Source organism: Entelurus aequoreus, linkage group LG21, assembly GCF_033978785.1.
Source record: "Entelurus aequoreus isolate RoL-2023_Sb linkage group LG21, RoL_Eaeq_v1.1, whole genome shotgun sequence".
Taxonomy (NCBI): Eukaryota; Metazoa; Chordata; class Actinopteri; order Syngnathiformes; family Syngnathidae; genus Entelurus; species Entelurus aequoreus.
In genome coordinates, this window is record NC_084751.1 from 1,216,628 (window position 1) to 1,236,941 (window position 20,314).

Below are 20,314 nucleotides of genomic sequence, written 5' to 3' on the forward strand. Positions count from 1 at the left end.
AATAGCTGTAATGTGTATTATAAATAACACACAGTGACATTGAGTGGGTGTAGAAAACGTCATTTACTTGACAATCCTCATTAGGAAGCAGGAAGGGCTTTAAGGTCATAGAAACATACACTTCTGCATGTGTGGTCATTTCAACAACACACCTCATGTCTATAGATATAATAATTGCACTTCTTAATAATAGAGACTTTTGTTTCCATACAGATCAACAGGCAGACATAAATAAATAAGTACACAACCAGTGCAGACACACACAAGGAAGTACCCACCATGACATTTGAATCGTGCGCCGTTTGGCACACAACATTCCAGAGAAAACTTTGTCAGCATACACTCATCGGCCTCGAAATTAGGTACACCTGCACAAAATATGACTATTAACCATTGAGCCCTCTCTAATATTATTAGCAAAATAGTCTCATTAAAAACGTATATGTATTTTAGATTCCAACGAATCTTTTCAGAAACTTGAGACCTAACCATATATATATATATATATATATATATATATATATATATATATATATATATATATATTAGTTCAGTACAGGCCAAAAGTTTGGACACACCTTCTCATTCAATGTGTTTTTATTTATTTTCATGACTATTTACATTGTAGATTGTCACTGAAGGCATCAAAACTATGACACCTGTAAAGTGAAAACCATTTCAGGTGACTACCTCTTGAAGCTCATGGAGAGAATGCCAAGAGTGTGCAAAGCAGTAATCAGAGCAAAGGGTGGCTATTTTGAAGAAACAAAAATATAAAACATGTTTTCAATTATTTCACCTTTTTTTGTAAAGGACATAACTCCACATGTGTTCATTCATAGTTTTGATGCCTTCAGTGACAATCTCCAATGTATAAATAGTCATGAAAATAAAGAAAACACATTGAATGAGAAGGTGTGTCCAAACTTTTGGCCAGTACTGTACATACAGTCGTGGTCAAAAGTGTACATACACGTGTAAAGAACATAATGTCATGGCTGTCTTGAGTTTCCAATCATTTCTACAACTCTTATTTTTTTGTGATAGAGTGATTAGAGCACATACTTGTTGATCACAAAAAACATTCATGAAGTTTGCTACTTTTATGAATTTATTATGGGTATTGTGGCCAAACAGCTAAATTTCTGTTTCATCTGACATCACATGGCCAAAGATAAGACCTTCTGGAGGAAAGTTCTGTGGTCAGATGAAACAAAAATGGAGCTGTTTGGCCACAATACCCAGCAATATGTTTGGAGGGGAAAAGGTGAGGCCTTTAATCCCAGGACCACCATTCCTACCGTCAAGCATGGTGGTGGTAGTATTATGCTCTGGGCCTGTTTTGCTGCCAATGGAACTGGTGCTTCAAATGGGACGATAAAAAAGGAGGATTACCTCCAAATTCTTCAAGACAACCTAAAATCATCAGCCCGGAGGTTGGGTCTTGGGCGCAGTTGGGTGTTCAAACAGGACAATGACCCCAAACACATGTCACAAGTGGTAAAGGAATGGCTAAATCAGGCTAGAATTAAGGTTTTAGAATGGCCTTTCCAAAGTCCTGACTTAACCTCTTAAGCCCCAAGCTGTTTGTTTACATGTTTTTTTAAGTTCTCTTTGCTATTTGGGCTTATTGGACCCTAATTAGAATAAAAACTAAAAATCATCTTTTTATATGATGTACTTAGTCCATAAGTACACAAACGTGTACTTCATGTGTAGTGACATGCTAATTTTTTATTTTTACACTTTTCTTTTCCAAATTCCATTGTATGTTATACTCTTCTGACACCACCAGATGGCAGTGTAAGTGTCCACATAAGTGGCCATAAGACCCCAATTCAGTAGTGTACACAATTTTGGAAATAAGAGCTAAGAGGTGCTGTCCACGCATGTGGCCACTAAGCCCTTTAGAGGTTAAACGTGTGGACAATGCTGAAGAAACAAGTCCATGTCAGAAAACCAACACATTTAGCTGAACTGCACCAATTTTGTCAAGAGGAGTGGTCAACAATTCAAGCAGAAGCTTGTGGATGGCTACCAAAAGCTTCCTTATTGCAGTGAAACTTGCCAAGGGACATGTAAGCAAATATTAACATTGCTGTATGTATACTTTTGACCCGGCACATTTGCTCACATTTTCAGTAGACCCATAATAAATTGAATGTTTTTTTGTGACCAACAAGTATGTGCTCCAATCACTCTATCACAAAAAAATAAGAGTTGTAGAAATGATTGGAAACTCAAGACAGACATGACATTATGTTCCTTACAAGTGAACATTTGACCACGACTGTATATATATACCGTATTTTTCGGACTATAAGTCAGTTTTTTTTCATAGTTTGGCCGGGGGTGCGACTTATACTCAGGAGTGACTTATGTGTGAAATGATTAACACATTACCGTAAAATATCAAATAATATTATTTAGCTCATTCACCTTTTTGGCTGAGAGAGCCATGAAAGCCAAATATTTAAAAATGTATTTCCGTGAGAGCCACGTAATATTTTTTAACACTGAATACAACTAAATGTGTGCATTTTTAAGTAGGGCCAACATTTTTTAATCCTCTTTTTCTTTTTAATAACATTGTTATTCTGAAGCTAGCCAATAATAAATAAAATACTTCTTACCATTAATGTGACTTCTTGAACAGGTGCGGTAGAAAACGTATGGATGGATTAAAATGCATATTTTGAACGTGATTACCAGCGGAATTATTAATTACTTATCGTGTTAAGCAATGTCAGCTAAGATGTATCTGAGAGCCTTCAAAAGAGCCACATCTGGCTCGAGAGCCGTAGGTTCCCTACCCCTGGACTAGACGTATAAGATTTCATGGGATTTAGCGATTAGGAGTGACAGATTGTTTGGTAAACGTATAGCATGTTCTATAGGTTATAGTTATTTGAATGACTCTTACCATAATATGTTACGTTAACATCAGTGTTTCCCACACATTCATTTATTTGTGGCGGCCCGCCACGAAAGAATTACGTCCGCCACAAATAGGTTTTTAAAAAAAAAAAGTTTTATTTTTTTTTGTCCTGTCCAGCTTCTCAGGCAAATCATATAGTTGATGTAGATGCTCACATAGGCTGTTCAGATTTACTTTACAAAAGAGAAGTGTAGGATACTTCTCTTGTTGCCTTATTTGTATTTGACCACTACTGTTTTCTGTTTATTTGTTACTGACTGTGGCAGGACACCTCTGCCTCTGTTTCACTTTATGTTGCTGGTAAATAATATGGTTGTAGTAGTAGGCTAAAGTTAAATTATTTAGTATGCACTAATTAAAGGGGCAGAGCTTTAAGAGACATTTTAGCTTTTATATTTTATAAGATATATTTTTTGTAAGAACCACAATTAATAAATACATTTCAGTGAATAACTTATTGTTCAAATCTGTATATAAATATGTACATAAAGTGTTGTAATTATATTGTAAAATGGATGGAAGGATGGACGTTTAAAACAAAACTGTTATTATTAATTAGTAAGTACACATTTTTTGAGCCTTTTTAGAGAAAATCATATCATTGTAGTAAATTATGCAAATTACTCGATGATGTCATGGTGACCACGCCCATAACCACGCCCCCACCGCCACAGGTATCTTGGCAGTTTATGGGAAACACTGAACATACCAGGCACGTTCTCAGTTGGTTATTTATGCCTCATATAACGTACACTTATTCAGCCTGTTGTTCACTATTCTTTATTTATTTTAAATTGCCTTTCAAATGTCTATTCTTGGTGTTGGCTTTTATCAAATACATTTCCCCAAAAAATGCGACTTATATATGTTTATTTCCTTCTTTATTATGCATTTTCGGCCGGTGCGACTTATACTCCGAAGCGACTTGTACTCCGAAAAATACGGTATATATTTTTAATTCATTTGTTGATATATTAATGTTTTTGAACATTTTTGGCAAAACCATCATAATACATCAGGATTGCTGTATTTTTAGAATATTTCTTTATAGTTAATTGGACTTAATCAGTCTAAGTGTCATCCAATTATCCTTAAAAGGGACTGATATATTGACAATCAAAAATGCAGAATGTACATGTTTGATTACCCTAACGGTGCCTCAAGAGTTAATCGAAATGTACATTTAGAATTCTTGTTATGAGTTGTGTGTTCGTAGTGTACCTAATGTAGTGGCCGGCAAGTGTATCTTATGCCAAACAAAAGCAAAAGGGCACATTCTGCTTGATTCAGACGACATACAAATGATATAAAAAGGTGACAGAATATGCATGACAAAGAATACATACCACACACGGTCAAACTATCTCGCCCCTAAGAATCATATTGCAGAAGTTGAAAAAAAAAAGTAGCGTTACCAGAGCTGCTTTCAAGATTCAAGTAACTTTATTGTTCCTGTAACCTGCAGAGTGTTCACTTGTCACGGCAAACGATGAGTAGCGCAGGTGCGGTGACCGCGTCGTCACTGAGGAGTAATGGCAGCGGATGATGTTCCTGTCTTGCGGCTTGCGGTGCGACGACGAGGCGTCTCATCTGTAGACGGGGAGCTGGATGTGGGCGTGAAGATGAGGCTGCTGGTGGTGCTCCAGCATCTGCGTGGCCTCGTAGGCGCGGCCCAGCATGCTCTCTTTGATGCAGGGCGGGTGGATCTCGCTGATGAGGCACTCCAGAGACTGCAGACTCCTGCCGAGCGCCGCGGCGTGGCACACGCTGGCGCCCGGCGGCCCGCAGCAGAGGTTTTGGTCCGCGCCGTAGACCTGAGCGTGAGCGAGGAGAGGGGCGGGCTGGAAATGCGTCTGGTAGGGGTTGGGGTGGAGGCGGGGGTGCTGGGCCGCCATCGTGCCCGTGACAAGCACCTGAGGAGTGTAGCAGTCGCCGCTGGGCGTGGCGGCGACGCCGTCCCAAAAGTGTCGCATGGAGAAGTGACCCTGCATGGCGCCCAGTCGCTCCCGGCCCGCGTTGGGAGGGTGCAACCCGTACGAGGACGGCAAAGGGAGGCAGCTGTCGGGTGATTGTCCGATGCCGTACATCCTGGTGGGATACATCTGATGCTGCCACGCCGTGTAGTCGCCCACGTGGGCGGCGCTCTGCGTGGGCAGCACCGCCCCGCTGAACGCCATGCTGCTCTGCGGCGGCGGGACGCCCGCGGCGTAGTCCGAGTGGGCCACCGCGGCGGCCGCCACTTCGCCCCCAAGCTGCGGAGGCGCCACGCCAGGGCAGCGGGGGACCTTGCTCAGCTGCCTCATCAGGCTCTGAACCTCCACCAGCTCTGGGCGAGAAAGCAGGCTGGGGTCTGCGGTGCTCGGACAGAGCGTCTCCACCGGGACATCCGGGGGATTACAGGCGCTCACGTGGTAGGCCTTGTGCCTGAGGGAGTAGCCGTTATTCAGAGTTTTATACGGCGCCATGCAGGCGTGTTTAGTCCTTCTTCCCTCACAGTTCTTCACCACGCTTTTGGCCGCGCTTGTTGGCGCCGCCGTCGACTTCCCGATGGCCAACAAACCGCGGTGGTAGGACTGCGAGTAGGGGCTGTAGCTCTGGCCGGTGGTGTCCAGGCCATTCACCGTCTTGCTCAGCTGTTTGTGTTGTGGCACCCGGATGTCAGACGGGAAGATCTTGATGGACAGCGGACTGTTGGCGATCTTCTTGGCGAAGGCGTCCAGCTCGGCGGGAGAAGGGTACCGTGAAGGCTCGCCTGGGAAACGGGAAGAGAAAGAAGGTGTCAAGTCTTTGGCAAGAAATCTGCGTTCAAAGAACTCCGGCTTATTAGTGATTCCCAGAGCCCGAAAAAAGTCTGCGGGCTATAGAGCGTTTTCTATTGGGGCTCCAGTACTCTGGAATGCCCTCCTGGTAACAGTTAAAGATGCTACCTCAGTAGAAGCATTTAAGTCCCATCTTAAAACTCATTTGTATACTCTAGCCTTTAAATAGACCCCCCTTTTAGACCAGTTGATCTGCCGTTTCTTTACTTTTCTGCTCTGCCCCCCTCTCCCTTGTGGAAGGGGGAGTTACACAGGACTATGGATGAAGTGCTGGCTGTCCAGAGTCGGGACCCAAGGTGGACCGCTAGCCTGTGCATCGGTTGGGGACATCTCTGCGCTGCTGACCCGTCTCCGCTCGGGATGGTCTCCCGCTAGCGCCACTATGGACTGGACTCTCACTATTATGTTAGATCCACTATGGACTGGACTCTCACTATTATGTTAGATCCACTATGGACTGGACTCTCACTACTATGTTAGATGCACTATGGACTGGACTCTCACTATTATGCTAGATCCAAAATGGACTGGACTCTCACACTATTATGTTAGATCCACTATGGACTGGACTCTCACACTATTATGTTAGATCCACTATGGACTGGACTCTCACTATTATGTTAGATCCACTATGGACTGGACTCTCACTATTATGTTAGATCCACTATGGACTGGACTCTCACACTATTATGTTAGATCCACTATGGACTGGACTCTCACACTATTATGTTAGATCCACTATGGACTGGACTCTCACACTATTATGTTAGATCCACTATGGACTGGACTCTCACTATTATGTTAGATCCACTATGGACTGGACTCTCACTATTATGTTAGATCCACTATGGACTGGACTCTCACACTATTATGTTAGATCCACTATGGACTGGACTCTCACACTATTATGTTAGATCCACTATGGACTGGACTCTCACTATTATGTTAGATTCACTATGGACTGAACTCTCACTATTATGTTAGATCCACTATGGACTGGACTCTCACACTATTATGTTAGATCCACTATGGACTGGACTCTCACTATTATGTTAGATCCACTATGGACTGGACTCTCACACTATTATGTTAGATCCACAATGGACTGGACTCTCACACTATTATGTTAAATCCACTATGGACTGGACTCTCACACTATTATGTTAGATCCACTATGGACTGGACTCTCACACTATTATGTTAGATCCACTATGGACTGGACTCTCACACTATTATGTTAGATCCACTATGGACTGGACTCTCACTATTATGTTAGATCCACTATGGACTGGACTCTCACACTATTATGTTAGATCCACTATGGACTGGACTCTCACTATTATGTTAGATCCACAATGGACTGGACTCTCACTATTATGTTAGATCCACAATGGACTGGACTCTCACACTATTATGTTAGATCCACTATGGACTGGACTCTCACACTATTATGTTAGATCCACTATGGACTGGACTCTCACTATTATGTTAGATCCACTATGGACTGGACTCTCACTATTATGTTAGATCCACTATGGACTGGACTCTCACACTATTATGTTAGATCCACTATGGACTGGACTCTCACACTATTATGTTAGATCCACTATGGACTGGACTCTCACACTATTATGTTAGATCCACTATGGACTGGACTCTCACTATTATGTTAGATCCACTATGGACTGGACTCTCACACTATTATGTTAGATCCACTATGGACTGGACTCTCACACTATTATGTTAGATCCACTATGGACTGGACTCTCACTATTATGTTAGATCTACTATGGACTGGACTCTCACTATTATGTTAGATCCACTATACACAGGACTCTCACACTTTTATGTTAGATCCACTATGGACTGGACTCTCACTTTTATGTTAGATCCACTATGGACTGGACTCTCACACTATTATGTTAGATCCACTATGGACTGGACTCTCACACTATTATGTTAGATCCACTATGGACTGGACTCTCACACTATTATGTTAGATCCACTATGGACTGGACTCTCACACTATTATGTTAGATCCACTATGGACTGGACTCTCACACTATTATGTTAGATCCACTATGGACTGGACTCTCACACTATTATGTTAGATCCACTATGGACTGGACTCTCACTATTATGTTAGATCCACTATGGACTGGACTCTCACACCATTATGTTAGATCCACTATGGACTGGACTCTCACAATATTATGTTAGATCCACTATGGACTGGACTCTCACTACTATGGTAGATCCACTATGGACTGGACTCTCACAATATTATGTTAGATCCACTATGGACTGGACTCTCACTACTATGGTAGATCCACTATGGACTGGACTTTCACAATATTATGTTAGATCCACTATGGACTGGACTCTCACTACTATGGTAGATCCACTATGGACTGGACTCTCACACTATTATGTTAGATCCACTATGGACTGGACTCTCACTATTATGTTAGATCCACAATGGACTGGACTCTCACACTATTATGTTAAATCCACTATGGACTGGACTCTCACACTATTATGTTAGTTCCACTATGGACTGGACTCTCACACTATTATGTTAGATCCACTATGGACTGGACTCTCACTATTATGTTAGATCCACTATGGACTGGACTCTCACACCATTATGTTAGATCCACTATGGACTGGACTCTCACAATATTATGTTAGATCCACTATGGACTGGACTCTCACACTATTATGTTAGATCCACTATGGACTGGACTTTCACAATATTATGTTAGATCCACTATGGACTGGACTCTCACTACTATGGTAGATCCACTATGGACTGGACTTTCACAATATTATGCTAGTCCCACTCGACGTCCATTGCATCTGGTCTCCCCTAGGGGGGCTTGGGGGTCACCCACATCTGCGGTCCTCTCCAAGGTTTCTCATAGTCATTCACATTGACATCCCGCTGGGTTGTGAGTTTTTCCTTGCCCTTATGTGGGCTCTGAACCGAGGATGTCGCCGTGGCTTGTGCAGCCCTTTGAGACACTTGTGATTTAGGACTATTTAAGTAAACATTGATTGATTGCTGACTGTGACTGAGTTACGCTCAAGCTTCTGTCAATGATCGGAATCGAGATGATTCTTGTCTTTTGAGCTTCTGCTTTCATGTCGATCCGTGATGGAAACATGGGCGAGAGTGCTCCAGATTGAATTGCGAGGCTGGATTCAAACGCCATTATTCTGGTCATTTCATGGCTGCTTAACGCCGAGAAAAGGCGGCCCCGTTTAAAACAATAAATGAACCAGGCTTGTAAATTACAGCGGTTCATGAAGACAAAGCGCTCAAATTAAAGTGTGAGGCGCCGCATTGGATCATAGCAGGTGAGGAGAAAGCTGTAATCCGCAATAAGGACCAAAAAAAAAACAAAAAACGACACTTCATTTAATTTCCAATAACAGAAGCAATTCCAGCTTTGCGGGGGAAGAGAGCTGCCGCGCGCCCCGTCTGAAATTGATTTGGGAGTTTATTTCATTTCAGGCCCACGCCGGGCGAGACCGTCCCCTTCCACCCACCCTGAAAAGGATTCAATCCACGCCATCCAGCCCACCAAAGAAATAAATTGGGTGTTTAAGATGGAGGAGCGGAGGCAGAGGAGAAGTGTTGAAGCTCACTAACTAAAAGGGAATTCTGCAGAGAAACCACCAAGCAATAACATTGCTCATTATGTGCAGCGGCACTGTGAGAAACAATAACATCCTGGATGTCGGGAGAGACCTTAATGCTGCTTACCAAGGACTTTCTCAGGCCACACATGCTCTTCTTGGGCCCACTTAACACCTGAAGTAAAGTCGGCACATTTGGCTTCACGCTCAGCTTCAATACACTTCCCCTCTTACTCCTGAGAACATTCTCCTGCGTACCACCACCGTAGTGGGAGGAAACCAACGCTCGCTTGTAGAGATGTCCGATAATGGCTTTTTTGCCGATATCCGATATTGTCCAACTCTTAATTACCGATACCGAAATCAACCGATACCGATATATACAGTCGTGGAATTAACACATTATTATGCCTCATTTGTAGGGATGTCGGCCGATAAATGCGTTAAAATGTAATATCGGAAATTATCGGTATCGGTTTTTTTATTATCGGTATCGGGTTTTTTTTGTTTTTTTTTAAAAATTAAATCAACATAAAAAACACAAGATACACTTACAATTAATGCACCAACCCAAAAAACCTCCCTCCTCATTCACACAAAAGGGTTGTTTCTTTCTGTTATTAATATTCTGGTTCCTACATTATATATCAATATATATCAATACAGTCTGCAAGGGATACAGTCCGTAAGCACACATGATTGTGCGTGCTGCTGGTCGACTAATAGTACTAACCTTTAACAGTTGTTACTCATTTTCATTAATTACTAGTTTCTATGTAACTGTTTTTATATTGTTTTACTTTCTTTTTTATTCAAGAAAATGTTTTTAATTTATTTATCTTATTTTATTTTATAATTTTTTTTTAAAAGTACCTTATCTTCACCATACCTGGTTGTCCAAATTAGACATAATAATGTGTTAATTCCACGACTGTATATATCGGTTGATATCGGTATCGGTTGATATCGGTATCGGTAATTAAAGAGTTGGACAATATCGGAATATCGGATATTGGCAAAAAGCCATTATCGGACATCCCTAGTACTAACCTTTAACAGTTAATTTTACTCATTTTCATTAATTACTACTTTCTATGTAACTGTTTTTATATTGTTTTACTTTCTTTTTTATCCAAGAAAATGTTTTTAATTTAGTTATCTTATTTTTTTTTTTTTTTTTAAAAAGGACCTTATCTTCACCATACCTGGTTGTCCAAATTAGGCATAATAATGTGTTAATTCCACGACTGTATATATCGGTTGATATCGGTATCGGTAATTAAAGAGTTGGACAATATCGGAATATCGGATATCGGCAAAAAGCCGTTATCGGACATCCCTACTAATTTGGTTGTGAATGTTGTCTGTCTATCTGTGTTGGCCCTGCAATGAGGTGGCGACTTGTCCAGGGTGTACCCCGCCTTCCGTCCGATTGTAGCTGAGATAGGCTCCAGCGACCCCGAAGGGAATAAGCGGTAGAAAATGGATGGATGGATGGTTGTGATGCCCCGCTGGATGCATTAAAGCAGGGGTCACCAACCTTTTTGAAAGCAAGAGCTACTTCTTGGGTAGTGATTAATGCGAAGGGCTACCAGTTTGATACACACTTCAATAAATTGCCGAAAATAGCCAATTTGCTCAATTTACCTTTTAACTCTATGTTATTATTAACAATTAATGATATTTACACTTAATTGAACGGTTTAAAAGAGGAAAAAACACGAAAAAAATTTGAAACATAGTTTATCTTCAATTTCGACTCTTTAAAATTCCAAATTCAACCGAAAAAAAGAAGAGGAAAAACTAGCTAATTCGAATCTTTTTGAAAAAATTAAAAAAATAATTTATGGAACATCATTAGTCATTTTTCCTGATTAAGATTGATTTTAGAATTTTGATGACATGTTTTAAATAGGTTAAAATCCAATCTGCACTTTGTTAGAATATATAACAAATTGGACCAAGCTATATTTCTAACAAAGACAAATCATTATTTCTTCTAGATTTTCCAGAACAAAAATTTTAAAAGAAATTCAAAAGAATTTGAAATACGATTTAAATTTGATTCTACAGTATTTCTAGATTTGCCAGAATAATTTTTTTGAATTTTAAACATAAGTTTGAAGAAATATTTCACCAATATGCTTCGGCGAAAAAACAGAAGCTAAAATGAAGAATTAAATTAAAATGTATTATTCTTTACAATAAAAAAAATAAATGTACTTGAACATTGATTTAAATTGTCAGGAAAGAAGAGGAAGGAATTTAAAAGGTAAAAAGGTATATGTGTTTAAAAATCCTAAAATCATTTTTAAGGTTGTATTTTTTCTCTAAAATTGTCTTTCTGAAAGTTATAAGAAGCAAAGTAAAAAAATGTATGAATTTATTTAAACAAGTGAAGACCAAGTCTTTAAAATATTTTCTTGGATTTTCAAATTCTATTTGAGTTTTGTCTCTCAGAATTAAAAATGTCGGGCAAAGCGAGACCAGCTTGCTAGTAAATAAATAAAATTTAAAAAATAGAGGCAGCTCACTGGTAAGTGCTGCTATTTGAGCTATTTTTAGAACAGGCCAGTGGGCTACTCATCTGGTCCTTACGGGCTACCTGGTGCCCGCGGGCACCGCGTTGGTGACCCCTGCATTAAACAATGTAACAAGGTTTTCCAAAACAAATCAACTCAAGTTATGGAAAAAAAATGCCAACATGGCACTGCCATATTTATTATTGAAGTCACAAAGTGCATTATTTTTTTTTAACATGCCTCAAAACAGGTCACACTGAGGGTGGCCGTATAAACAACTTTAACACTGTTACAAATATGCTCCACACTGTGAACCCACACCAAACAAGAATGACAAACACATTTCGGGAGAACATCCGCACCGTAACACAACATAAACACAACAGGACAAATACCCAGAACCCCTTGCAGCACTAACTCTTCCGGGACGCTACAATATACACCCCCCGCCACCCCCTACTCCCCCCACCTCAACCCTGCCCCCCATCCCCCAACCTCTTCATGCTATCTAATGCTAGGTTCACACCAACAGCGCTTTGACGGCACTTTAAAGCGGCATGCAAAGCGGCGTTAAAGCGTAACAAAGCGTGAGGGTCGTAATGGATCGTGGGAAAGCTTGTAGTGAAGCGGGACATGCGGCAAGATCGGCAAAAATTTTTAATGCCTGGTTCACACCAACGGCGCTTGCCGCGCTTTAAAGCGGCGAGCAAAGCGCCGTCATTTGGAAGAGGTGCTACGAACGTTTGTAATGCTAGGTTCACACCAACGGCGCTTTAAAGCGGCGTTAAAGCGTGAGGGTCGTCTGGTGGCATGCGGTGGCGACTGGGGTCCGCGCTTTGAACCAAGATCTGTTAAGCTTTCCGACGCTTTGACTCAAGCTTTGCTGAGCTTTGTCACGCTTTGATACGCTCTCGGCGCTTTATTCCATTCTTGACAGAGCGCCACATTTTTTAAAACAGTTTATGCTAGGTTCACACCAATGGCGCTTTGACGGCGCTTTAAAGCGACATGCAAAGTGGCGTTAAAGCGTAACAAAGCGTGATTAAAGCGTGAGGGTCGTAATGGATCGTGGGAAAGCTTGTAGTGAAGCGGGACATGCGGCAAGAATGGCAAACATTTTTAAACGGTTTAAAAAAATTTGGCGCTCTGTCAAAAATGGAATAAAACGCCGAGAGCGTATCAAAGCGTGACAAAGCGCAGCAAAGCTCAGCAAAGCTTGACTCAAAGCTTAACAGATCTTGGTTCAAAGCGCGGACCCCAGTCGCCACCGCATGCCACCAGACGACCCTCACGCTTTAACGCCACTTTGCATGCCGCTTTAAAGCGCCGTCAAAGCGCCGTTGGTGTGAACCTAGCATTACAAACGTTCGTAGCACCTCTTCCAAATAACGGCGCTTTGCTCGCCGCTTTAAAGCGCGGCAAGCGCCGTTGGTGTGAACCAGGCATCAAAAATTTTTGCCGATCTTGCCGCATGTCCCGCTTCACTACAAGCTTTCCCACGATCCATTACGACCCTCACGCTTTAATTACGCTTTGTTACGCTTTGTTACGCTTTAACGCCGCTTTGCATGCCATTTTGCATGCCGTCAAAGCGCCGTTGGTGTGAACCTAGCATAAAGGGTTTAAAAAATGTGGCGCTCTGTCAAGAATGGAATAAAGCGCCGAGAGCGTATCAAAGCGTGACAAAGCTCAGCAAAGCTTGACTCAAAGCGTAGGAAAGCTTAACAGATCTTGGTTCAAAGCGTGGACCCCAGTCACCACCGCATGCCACCAGACGACCCTCACGCTTTAACGCCGCTTTGCATGCCGCTTTGCATGCCGCTTTGCATGCCGCTTTGCATGGCGCTTTGCATGCCGCTTTGCATGCCGCTTTGCATGCCGCTTTGCATGGCGCTTTGCACGCCGCTTTAAAGTGCCGTCAAAGCGCCGTTGGTGTGAACCTAGCATTACAAACGTTCGTAGCACCTCTTCCAAATGAGGCCCTGACTTATTTGGAGTTTTTAGCTGTTTTCCTGTGTAGTGTTTTAGTTCTTGTCTTGCGCTCCTATTTTGGTGGCTTTTTCTCTTTTTTGGTATTTTCCTGTAGCAGTGTCATGTCTTCCTTTTGAGCGATATTTCCCGCATCTACTTTGTTATAGCAATCAAGAATATTTCAGTTATTTTTATCCTTCTTTGTGGGGACATTGTTGATTGTCATGTCATGTTCGGATGTACTTTGTCTTTGCTCCTCAGTAAGTCTTTGCTGTCGTCCAGCATTCTGTTTTTGTTTACTTTGTAAGCCAGTTCAGTTTTAGAAATGTTTTTTGTGTTCTACCTAACATTTAATACTCTTTTTTTTTTTTTTACACTTTTTTTATTTATTCTTTTATCGATGCATGAGAATATAGAGAAGGGAGCTTTTTTATTACATTTTTTGTGTTCTACCTAACATTTAATACTTATTTTTTTTACACTTTTTTTATTTTTATTTTTTTATTTATTTGGGGCGGCGTGGCGAAGTTGGTAGAGTGGCTGTGTCAGCAATCGGAGGGTTGCTGGTTACTGGGGTTCAATCCCCACCTTCTACCATCCTAGTCACGTCCATTGTGTCCTTAGGCAAGACACTTCACCCTTGCTCCTGATGGCTGCTGGTTAGCGCCTTGCATGCCAGCTCCCTCCATCAGTGTGTGAATGGGTGAATGTGGAAATACTGTCAAAGCGCTTTGAGTACCTTGAAGGTAGAAAAGCGCTATACAAGTATAACCCATTTATCATTATTTATTTATATCGGAATCGGTAATTAAGAGTTGGACAATATTATTATCGGACATCTCTACTTTGTATAGTTCAAGACTTCCGGTCATTAGAAAACATCAGTGCACATCATTAATGGCAGCTACACTTTCCATCTTAAAGATCTAAAAAAAATATTTGGGAATGTCCGGCGGGCCAGATTGAAAAGCTTAACATGTGGCCCCCGGGACTTAGCTTGCCCAGGTCTGGTCTAAAGTGTACGACCTTTCCCACTTAGTTTTTTTCCTGACTTTTTAAATGTGTTACTCTGCTAACTTATTCAGACTGCCAAAGTGTGGCTCTTAGACTCACTTCTCGCGTTAAAACCAGCTGACAAGTATTTCCTTCGTCACACACGGTGTTAAAAGACCCACCCGCATAAATGAAGGTCCTACGGTCCCGGTTCTAATAACGTTTCTGGACCTCTATGCAAAAGTACAAAAGCATTTCTGTCCTTTCGCAAGTGGAATATTTATGAACGTAAATGACAAGAGTAGGCGGTTCTCATGGGGGGGGGGAAAAAGGGGTGCAATGATGCATTCAAAAGCATAATTGCAGAAAAGTGCTCTATTTTCCATGCCAGCTGATGTCGGCCAATTACGGGGAAAGACGGCTAATTTAGCAAGAAGAATTCAAAGATGGAGTGAAAATGTCAGCCTGTGTGTGGGTCTTTTCCACGCAGCCTCTGCTGTTGTTAGGCCAGAGATTAGAGCTCTGTCAGCGCCGCCGAGACACAACACAGCTGCACTTCCCACTGCGGCTGCATCGCTGCCATGGAAACCTCATTAGCTAATAGGCCTGCTTGCCCTTCATCCCCGCCTCCTCCATGCTGCACGCACATATTTATCACGCCGGCACGGCACTGAGGTGAAAAGGTGCAAACTGAGGCCAATCTTTAGGGTTTTCTGTATCAGCCAGTGGGTTGTCGTCACCTTGCCCATAGTGTGTGTTCATAATACTCACATTCCCAGTGAGCGATTACACACCTGTGCAGGCTTCCAAGTCTTTGACGTTTACCACTCAGGATAAAGCAGCGTTTCTCAAAGTGTGGGGCGCGCCCCACTGGTGGGGAATAGAGACATGACAGGTGGGGCGCGAGGAACGGGAGGAAATTTCACTTTAAATTATTTTTTTTAAATTAGATTCTTAGATTTTTTTTTTTTACTATGCTTTCATTTTCTATGCACACTGTAAATCACTTTGTGATTCTGTCTGTGAAATCCCCTGTAGGCTTTAAAGGCCTACTGAAACCCACTACTAGCGACCACGCAGTCTGATAGTTTATATATCAATGATGAAATCTTAACATTATAACACATGCCAATACGGCCGGGTTAACTTATAAAGTGACATTTTAAATTTGCCGCTAAACTTCCGGTTCGAAACGCCTCTGAGGATGACGTATGCGCGTGACGTAGCCCGGCGAACACGGGTATGCCTTCCACATTGAAGCCAATACGAAAAAGCTCTGTTTTCATTTCATAATTCCACAGTATTCTGGACATCTGTGTTCGTGAATCTGTTGCAATCATGTTCATTTCATTATGGAGAAGGAAGCTGAGCAAGCAAAGAAGAAAGTTGTCGGTGCGAAATGGACGTATTTTTCGAACGTAGTCAGCAACAACAGTACACAGCCGGCGCTTCTTTGTTTACATTCCCGGAAGATGCAGTCAAGATGGAAGAACTCGGATAACAGAGACTCTAACCAGGAGGACTTTTGACTTCGATACACAGACGCCTGTAGAGAACTGGGACAACACAGACTCTTACCAGGATTACTTTGATTTGGATGACAAAGACGCAGACATGCTACTGTGAGTATGCAGCTTTGGCTTCTAAACATTTGATCGCTTGACCGTATGTGCGCAACTTTTTTTTGCGTATGTACGTAACTTTTTTAAAATGTATAAGCTTTATGAACCTTGGGTTAGGTGAACGGTCTTTTGGGCTGAGTGATTGTGTGTGTTGATCAAGTGTTTGAATTGTATTGGCGTGTTCTATGGTGCTAGGAGCTAGCAGAGGAGCTAGGAGCTAGCGTAACAAACACGCAGGTGTTTTTATGCAGGATTAATTTGTGGCATATTAAATATAAGCCTGGTTGTGTTGTGGCTAATAGAGTATATATATGTCTTGTGTTTATTTACTGTTGTAGTCATTCCCAGCTGAATATCAGGTCACCCCCGGCTCTCACAGCATCTTCCCTATCTGAATAGCTTCAACTCCCCACTAGTCCTTCACTTGCACTTTACTCATCCACAAATCTTTCATCCTCGCTCAAATTAATGGGGAAATTGTCGCTTTCTCGGTCCGAATCTCTCTCACTTCATGCGGCCATCATTGTAAACAATAGGGAACTTTGCATATATGTTCAACTGACTACGTCACGCTACTTCCGGTAGGGGCAAGCCTTTTTTTATCAGATACCAAAAGTTGCAATCTTTATCGTCGTTGTTCTATACTAAATCCTTTCAGCAAAAATATGGCAATATCGCAAAATGATCAAGTATGACACATAGAATAGATCTGCTATCCCCGTTTAAATAAAAAAAATTCATTTCAGTAGGCCTTTAAATTTCTAGGTAGGAGCGAAAGTTTGACAGACATAGCAACAGTAACTAATGGGGGCGGGGCTAAGCGGAACAAACTTTCGCGCGGATGGGTCGCTACCCATCCGCGCTAATCATCCACTCATCGGGCAGAGAGCTGTGTCCATTCTTCTCCCCTTTGCCACATCTTATCTGTGTGAGATAGGCTTTTCAGCTGTTGCTTCACTCAAAACGAAGTACGGGTCTCAGCTGAACATTGAGCATGACTTAAGAGTGGCAGTGTCAAGCCTGCAACCTCGATTTGAAAAGCTGTGCAGTGCAAAACAGGCTCATTGCAGCCACTAATGCTGGAGTACTGTAAAACTCATGTTCACTTGCCCTGTCTTGCCAAATGCATAGCTCCTCCTTTTTTTTTTGCAAAGATTGCAAAGTGGCACTTTTATTTGATTTATTATTGAACTTGATGCAAGTTATTTGATTTATTATTGAACTTAATGCAAGTTATAACACTTTTATTTGATTTATTATTGAACTTGATGCAAGTTATTTGATTTATTATTGAACTTGATGCAAGTTATAACACTTATTTGATTTATTATTGAACTTGATGCAAGTTATAACACTTTTGTTTTATTTATTATTGAACTTGATGCAAGTTATAACACTTTTGTTTTATTTATTATTGACTTGATGCAAGTTATTTTATTTATTATTGAACTTGATGCAAGTTATAACACTTTTTTTGATTTATTATTGAACTTGATGCAAGTTATAACACTTGTTTTATTTATTATTGAACTTGATGCAAGTTATTTGATTTATTATTGAACTTAATGCAAGTTATAACACTTTTATTTGATTTATTATTGAACTTGATGCAAGTTATAACACTTTTTTTGATTTATTATTGAACTTGATGCAAGTTATTTGATTTATTATTGAACTTAATGCAAGTTATAACACTTATTTGATTTATTATTGAACTTGATGCAAGTTATTTGATTTATTATTGAACTTAATGCAAGTTATAACACTTTTATTTGATTTATTATTGAACTTGATGCAAGTTATAACACTTTTGTTTTATTTATTATTGAACTTGATGCAAGTTATTTGATTTATTATTGAAATTAATGCAAGTTATAACACTTATTTGATTTATTATTGAACTTGATGCAAGTTATTTGATTTATTATTGAACTTAATGCAAGTTATAACACTTATTTGATTTATTATTGAACTTGATGCAAGTTATAACACTTTTTTTGATTTATTATTGAACTTGATGCAAGTTATAACACTTTTGTTTTATTTATTATTGAACTTGATGCAAGTTATTTTATTTATTATTGAACTTGATGTAAGTTATACCACAGCTGCACAGTTATTTTATTGATTATTGAACTTGATGTTATTTTATGTTATTGAGTTTGAATGTATACAACTTGATGTTACTTGATGTTCAATACATTTGAAAATGTTAAGCTTGGCATTAGCGTTCTGTTGGGGCGATGGATGGGGGCAGGTGGGGCTTGAAAACTCCCCCTTGTCCAAAGTGGGGGATGGCAAAAAAAGTTTGAGAACCACTGGGATAAAGTGACAGCAGTGCAAATGTAAAGCTCCCATATTTCATTAGTTTTCACTTGTTTTAGATCCATCTCAGGCTTTAATCAAAAGTTTATTGCAAGTTTGCTAGCCTGGATGCTGCAATTTAAAAAGTTTAAAAGTGTGTTTAGTAAGCCCCACGGGGAAAGTTGTTTTGTTAATGAGCTGCGTCCACACCTGTCTCACCAGTGTGTGTTTCCAAGAAGCACTCTTGGGTATTTTGTCCACTTTACATATACACTGTAACTCTGCACGTGTCCAACTTAAAGCATTATAGCATATCCATATCAGGGGTTATTAACATTTTGATCAACTTTTCCCACTTAAATATTAGCACTGCAGTGTTTCCCCCAGAAAATGTGTTAGTTAAAGGCCTACTGAGATGAATTTTTTTATTTAAACGGGGATAGCAGATCTATTCTATGTGTCATACTTGATCATTTCGCGATATTGCCATATTTTTGCTGAAAGGATTTAGTAGAGAACAACGACGATAAAGATGCAACTTTTGGTATCTGACAAAAAAAAAGCCTCGCCCCTACCGGAAGTAGCGTGACGTAGTCAGTTGAACATTTCCGCAAAGTTCCCTATTGTTTACAGTGATGGCGGCCAGAAGTGAGAGCGATTCGGACCGAGAAAGCGACGATTTCCCCATTAATTTGAGCGAGGATGAAAGATTTGTGGATGAGGAAAGTGCAAGTGAAGGACTAGTGGGGAGTGGAAGCTATTCAGATAGGGAAGATGCTGTGAGAGCCGGGGGTGACCTGGGGCCGTACTTATCAAGCTTCTTAGAATTACTCCTAAGAAGTCTGCTAAGAGTTGACTTAAGAGTAAATAAATTATTCGCTGAAAGCTGCATTTAAAAGTTAGTTATCAAGCGTCTTACTCACACTTTCAGCGAAGTGTAGGACTTAATCTTAAGTGTCACACTCGGAGCTGAATTACGACATTACTATGTGCCGTAAACGGAATTTTAGGTGACGTCATTTCTGTGTCCATAGAAATGACCAATCACGGAAGGGAATCCGATGTCTAAGAATAAAGAAATATCTTGGACATTTTTAAGTGGACAATGGGAGTGTATATTTTGACAATAAACTACAAAATAATACAAAACAAACTAGTCCCCGCCGGCACTCACGCTACCGCTCCCTCTCTTCTCTCGCCCACACACTCACTGACGTCACTCACCTCACACATACGCTACTGTCATAACATTTTCTTTCCAATTCATTAATTAGGCAACTAATTTGAAACTGGTGTGGGTGGCTCTATATATACTAGCCCACTGCAGACACATGCAGAAATCAACAAGGAATCGAAAAGTATTAAATCTGTGACAAAAATAATATCCGCTCTGTCTAAACGATACCGTTTGATCAGCTGCTCGTCATCAAAAAAAAACAAACATTGTTCCGTTCCCTGAACGTTCGCGCACGTCTCTCTCGCCTCAGTGCCATCCCCTGATGG

General features: G+C 40.8%; 1 protein-coding gene across 2 annotated transcripts in view; it reads right to left on the minus strand.

Moving 5' to 3' along the window:
* Positions 1 to 566: 566 nt before the first annotated feature.
* The window catches only part of LOC133639065 (protein FAM222A-like), an 87,685-nt gene continuing 67,937 nt past the window's right edge, over positions 567 to 20,314 (minus strand). For both annotated transcript variants that reach the window (XM_062032155.1, XM_062032156.1), the window contains one exon: positions 567 to 5,690. In XM_062032155.1, coding sequence (XP_061888139.1) covers positions 4,525 to 5,690 — 1,166 coding nt within the window. In that variant the 3' untranslated portion in view covers positions 567 to 4,524. The remainder of the gene's footprint in view (positions 5,691 to 20,314) is intronic.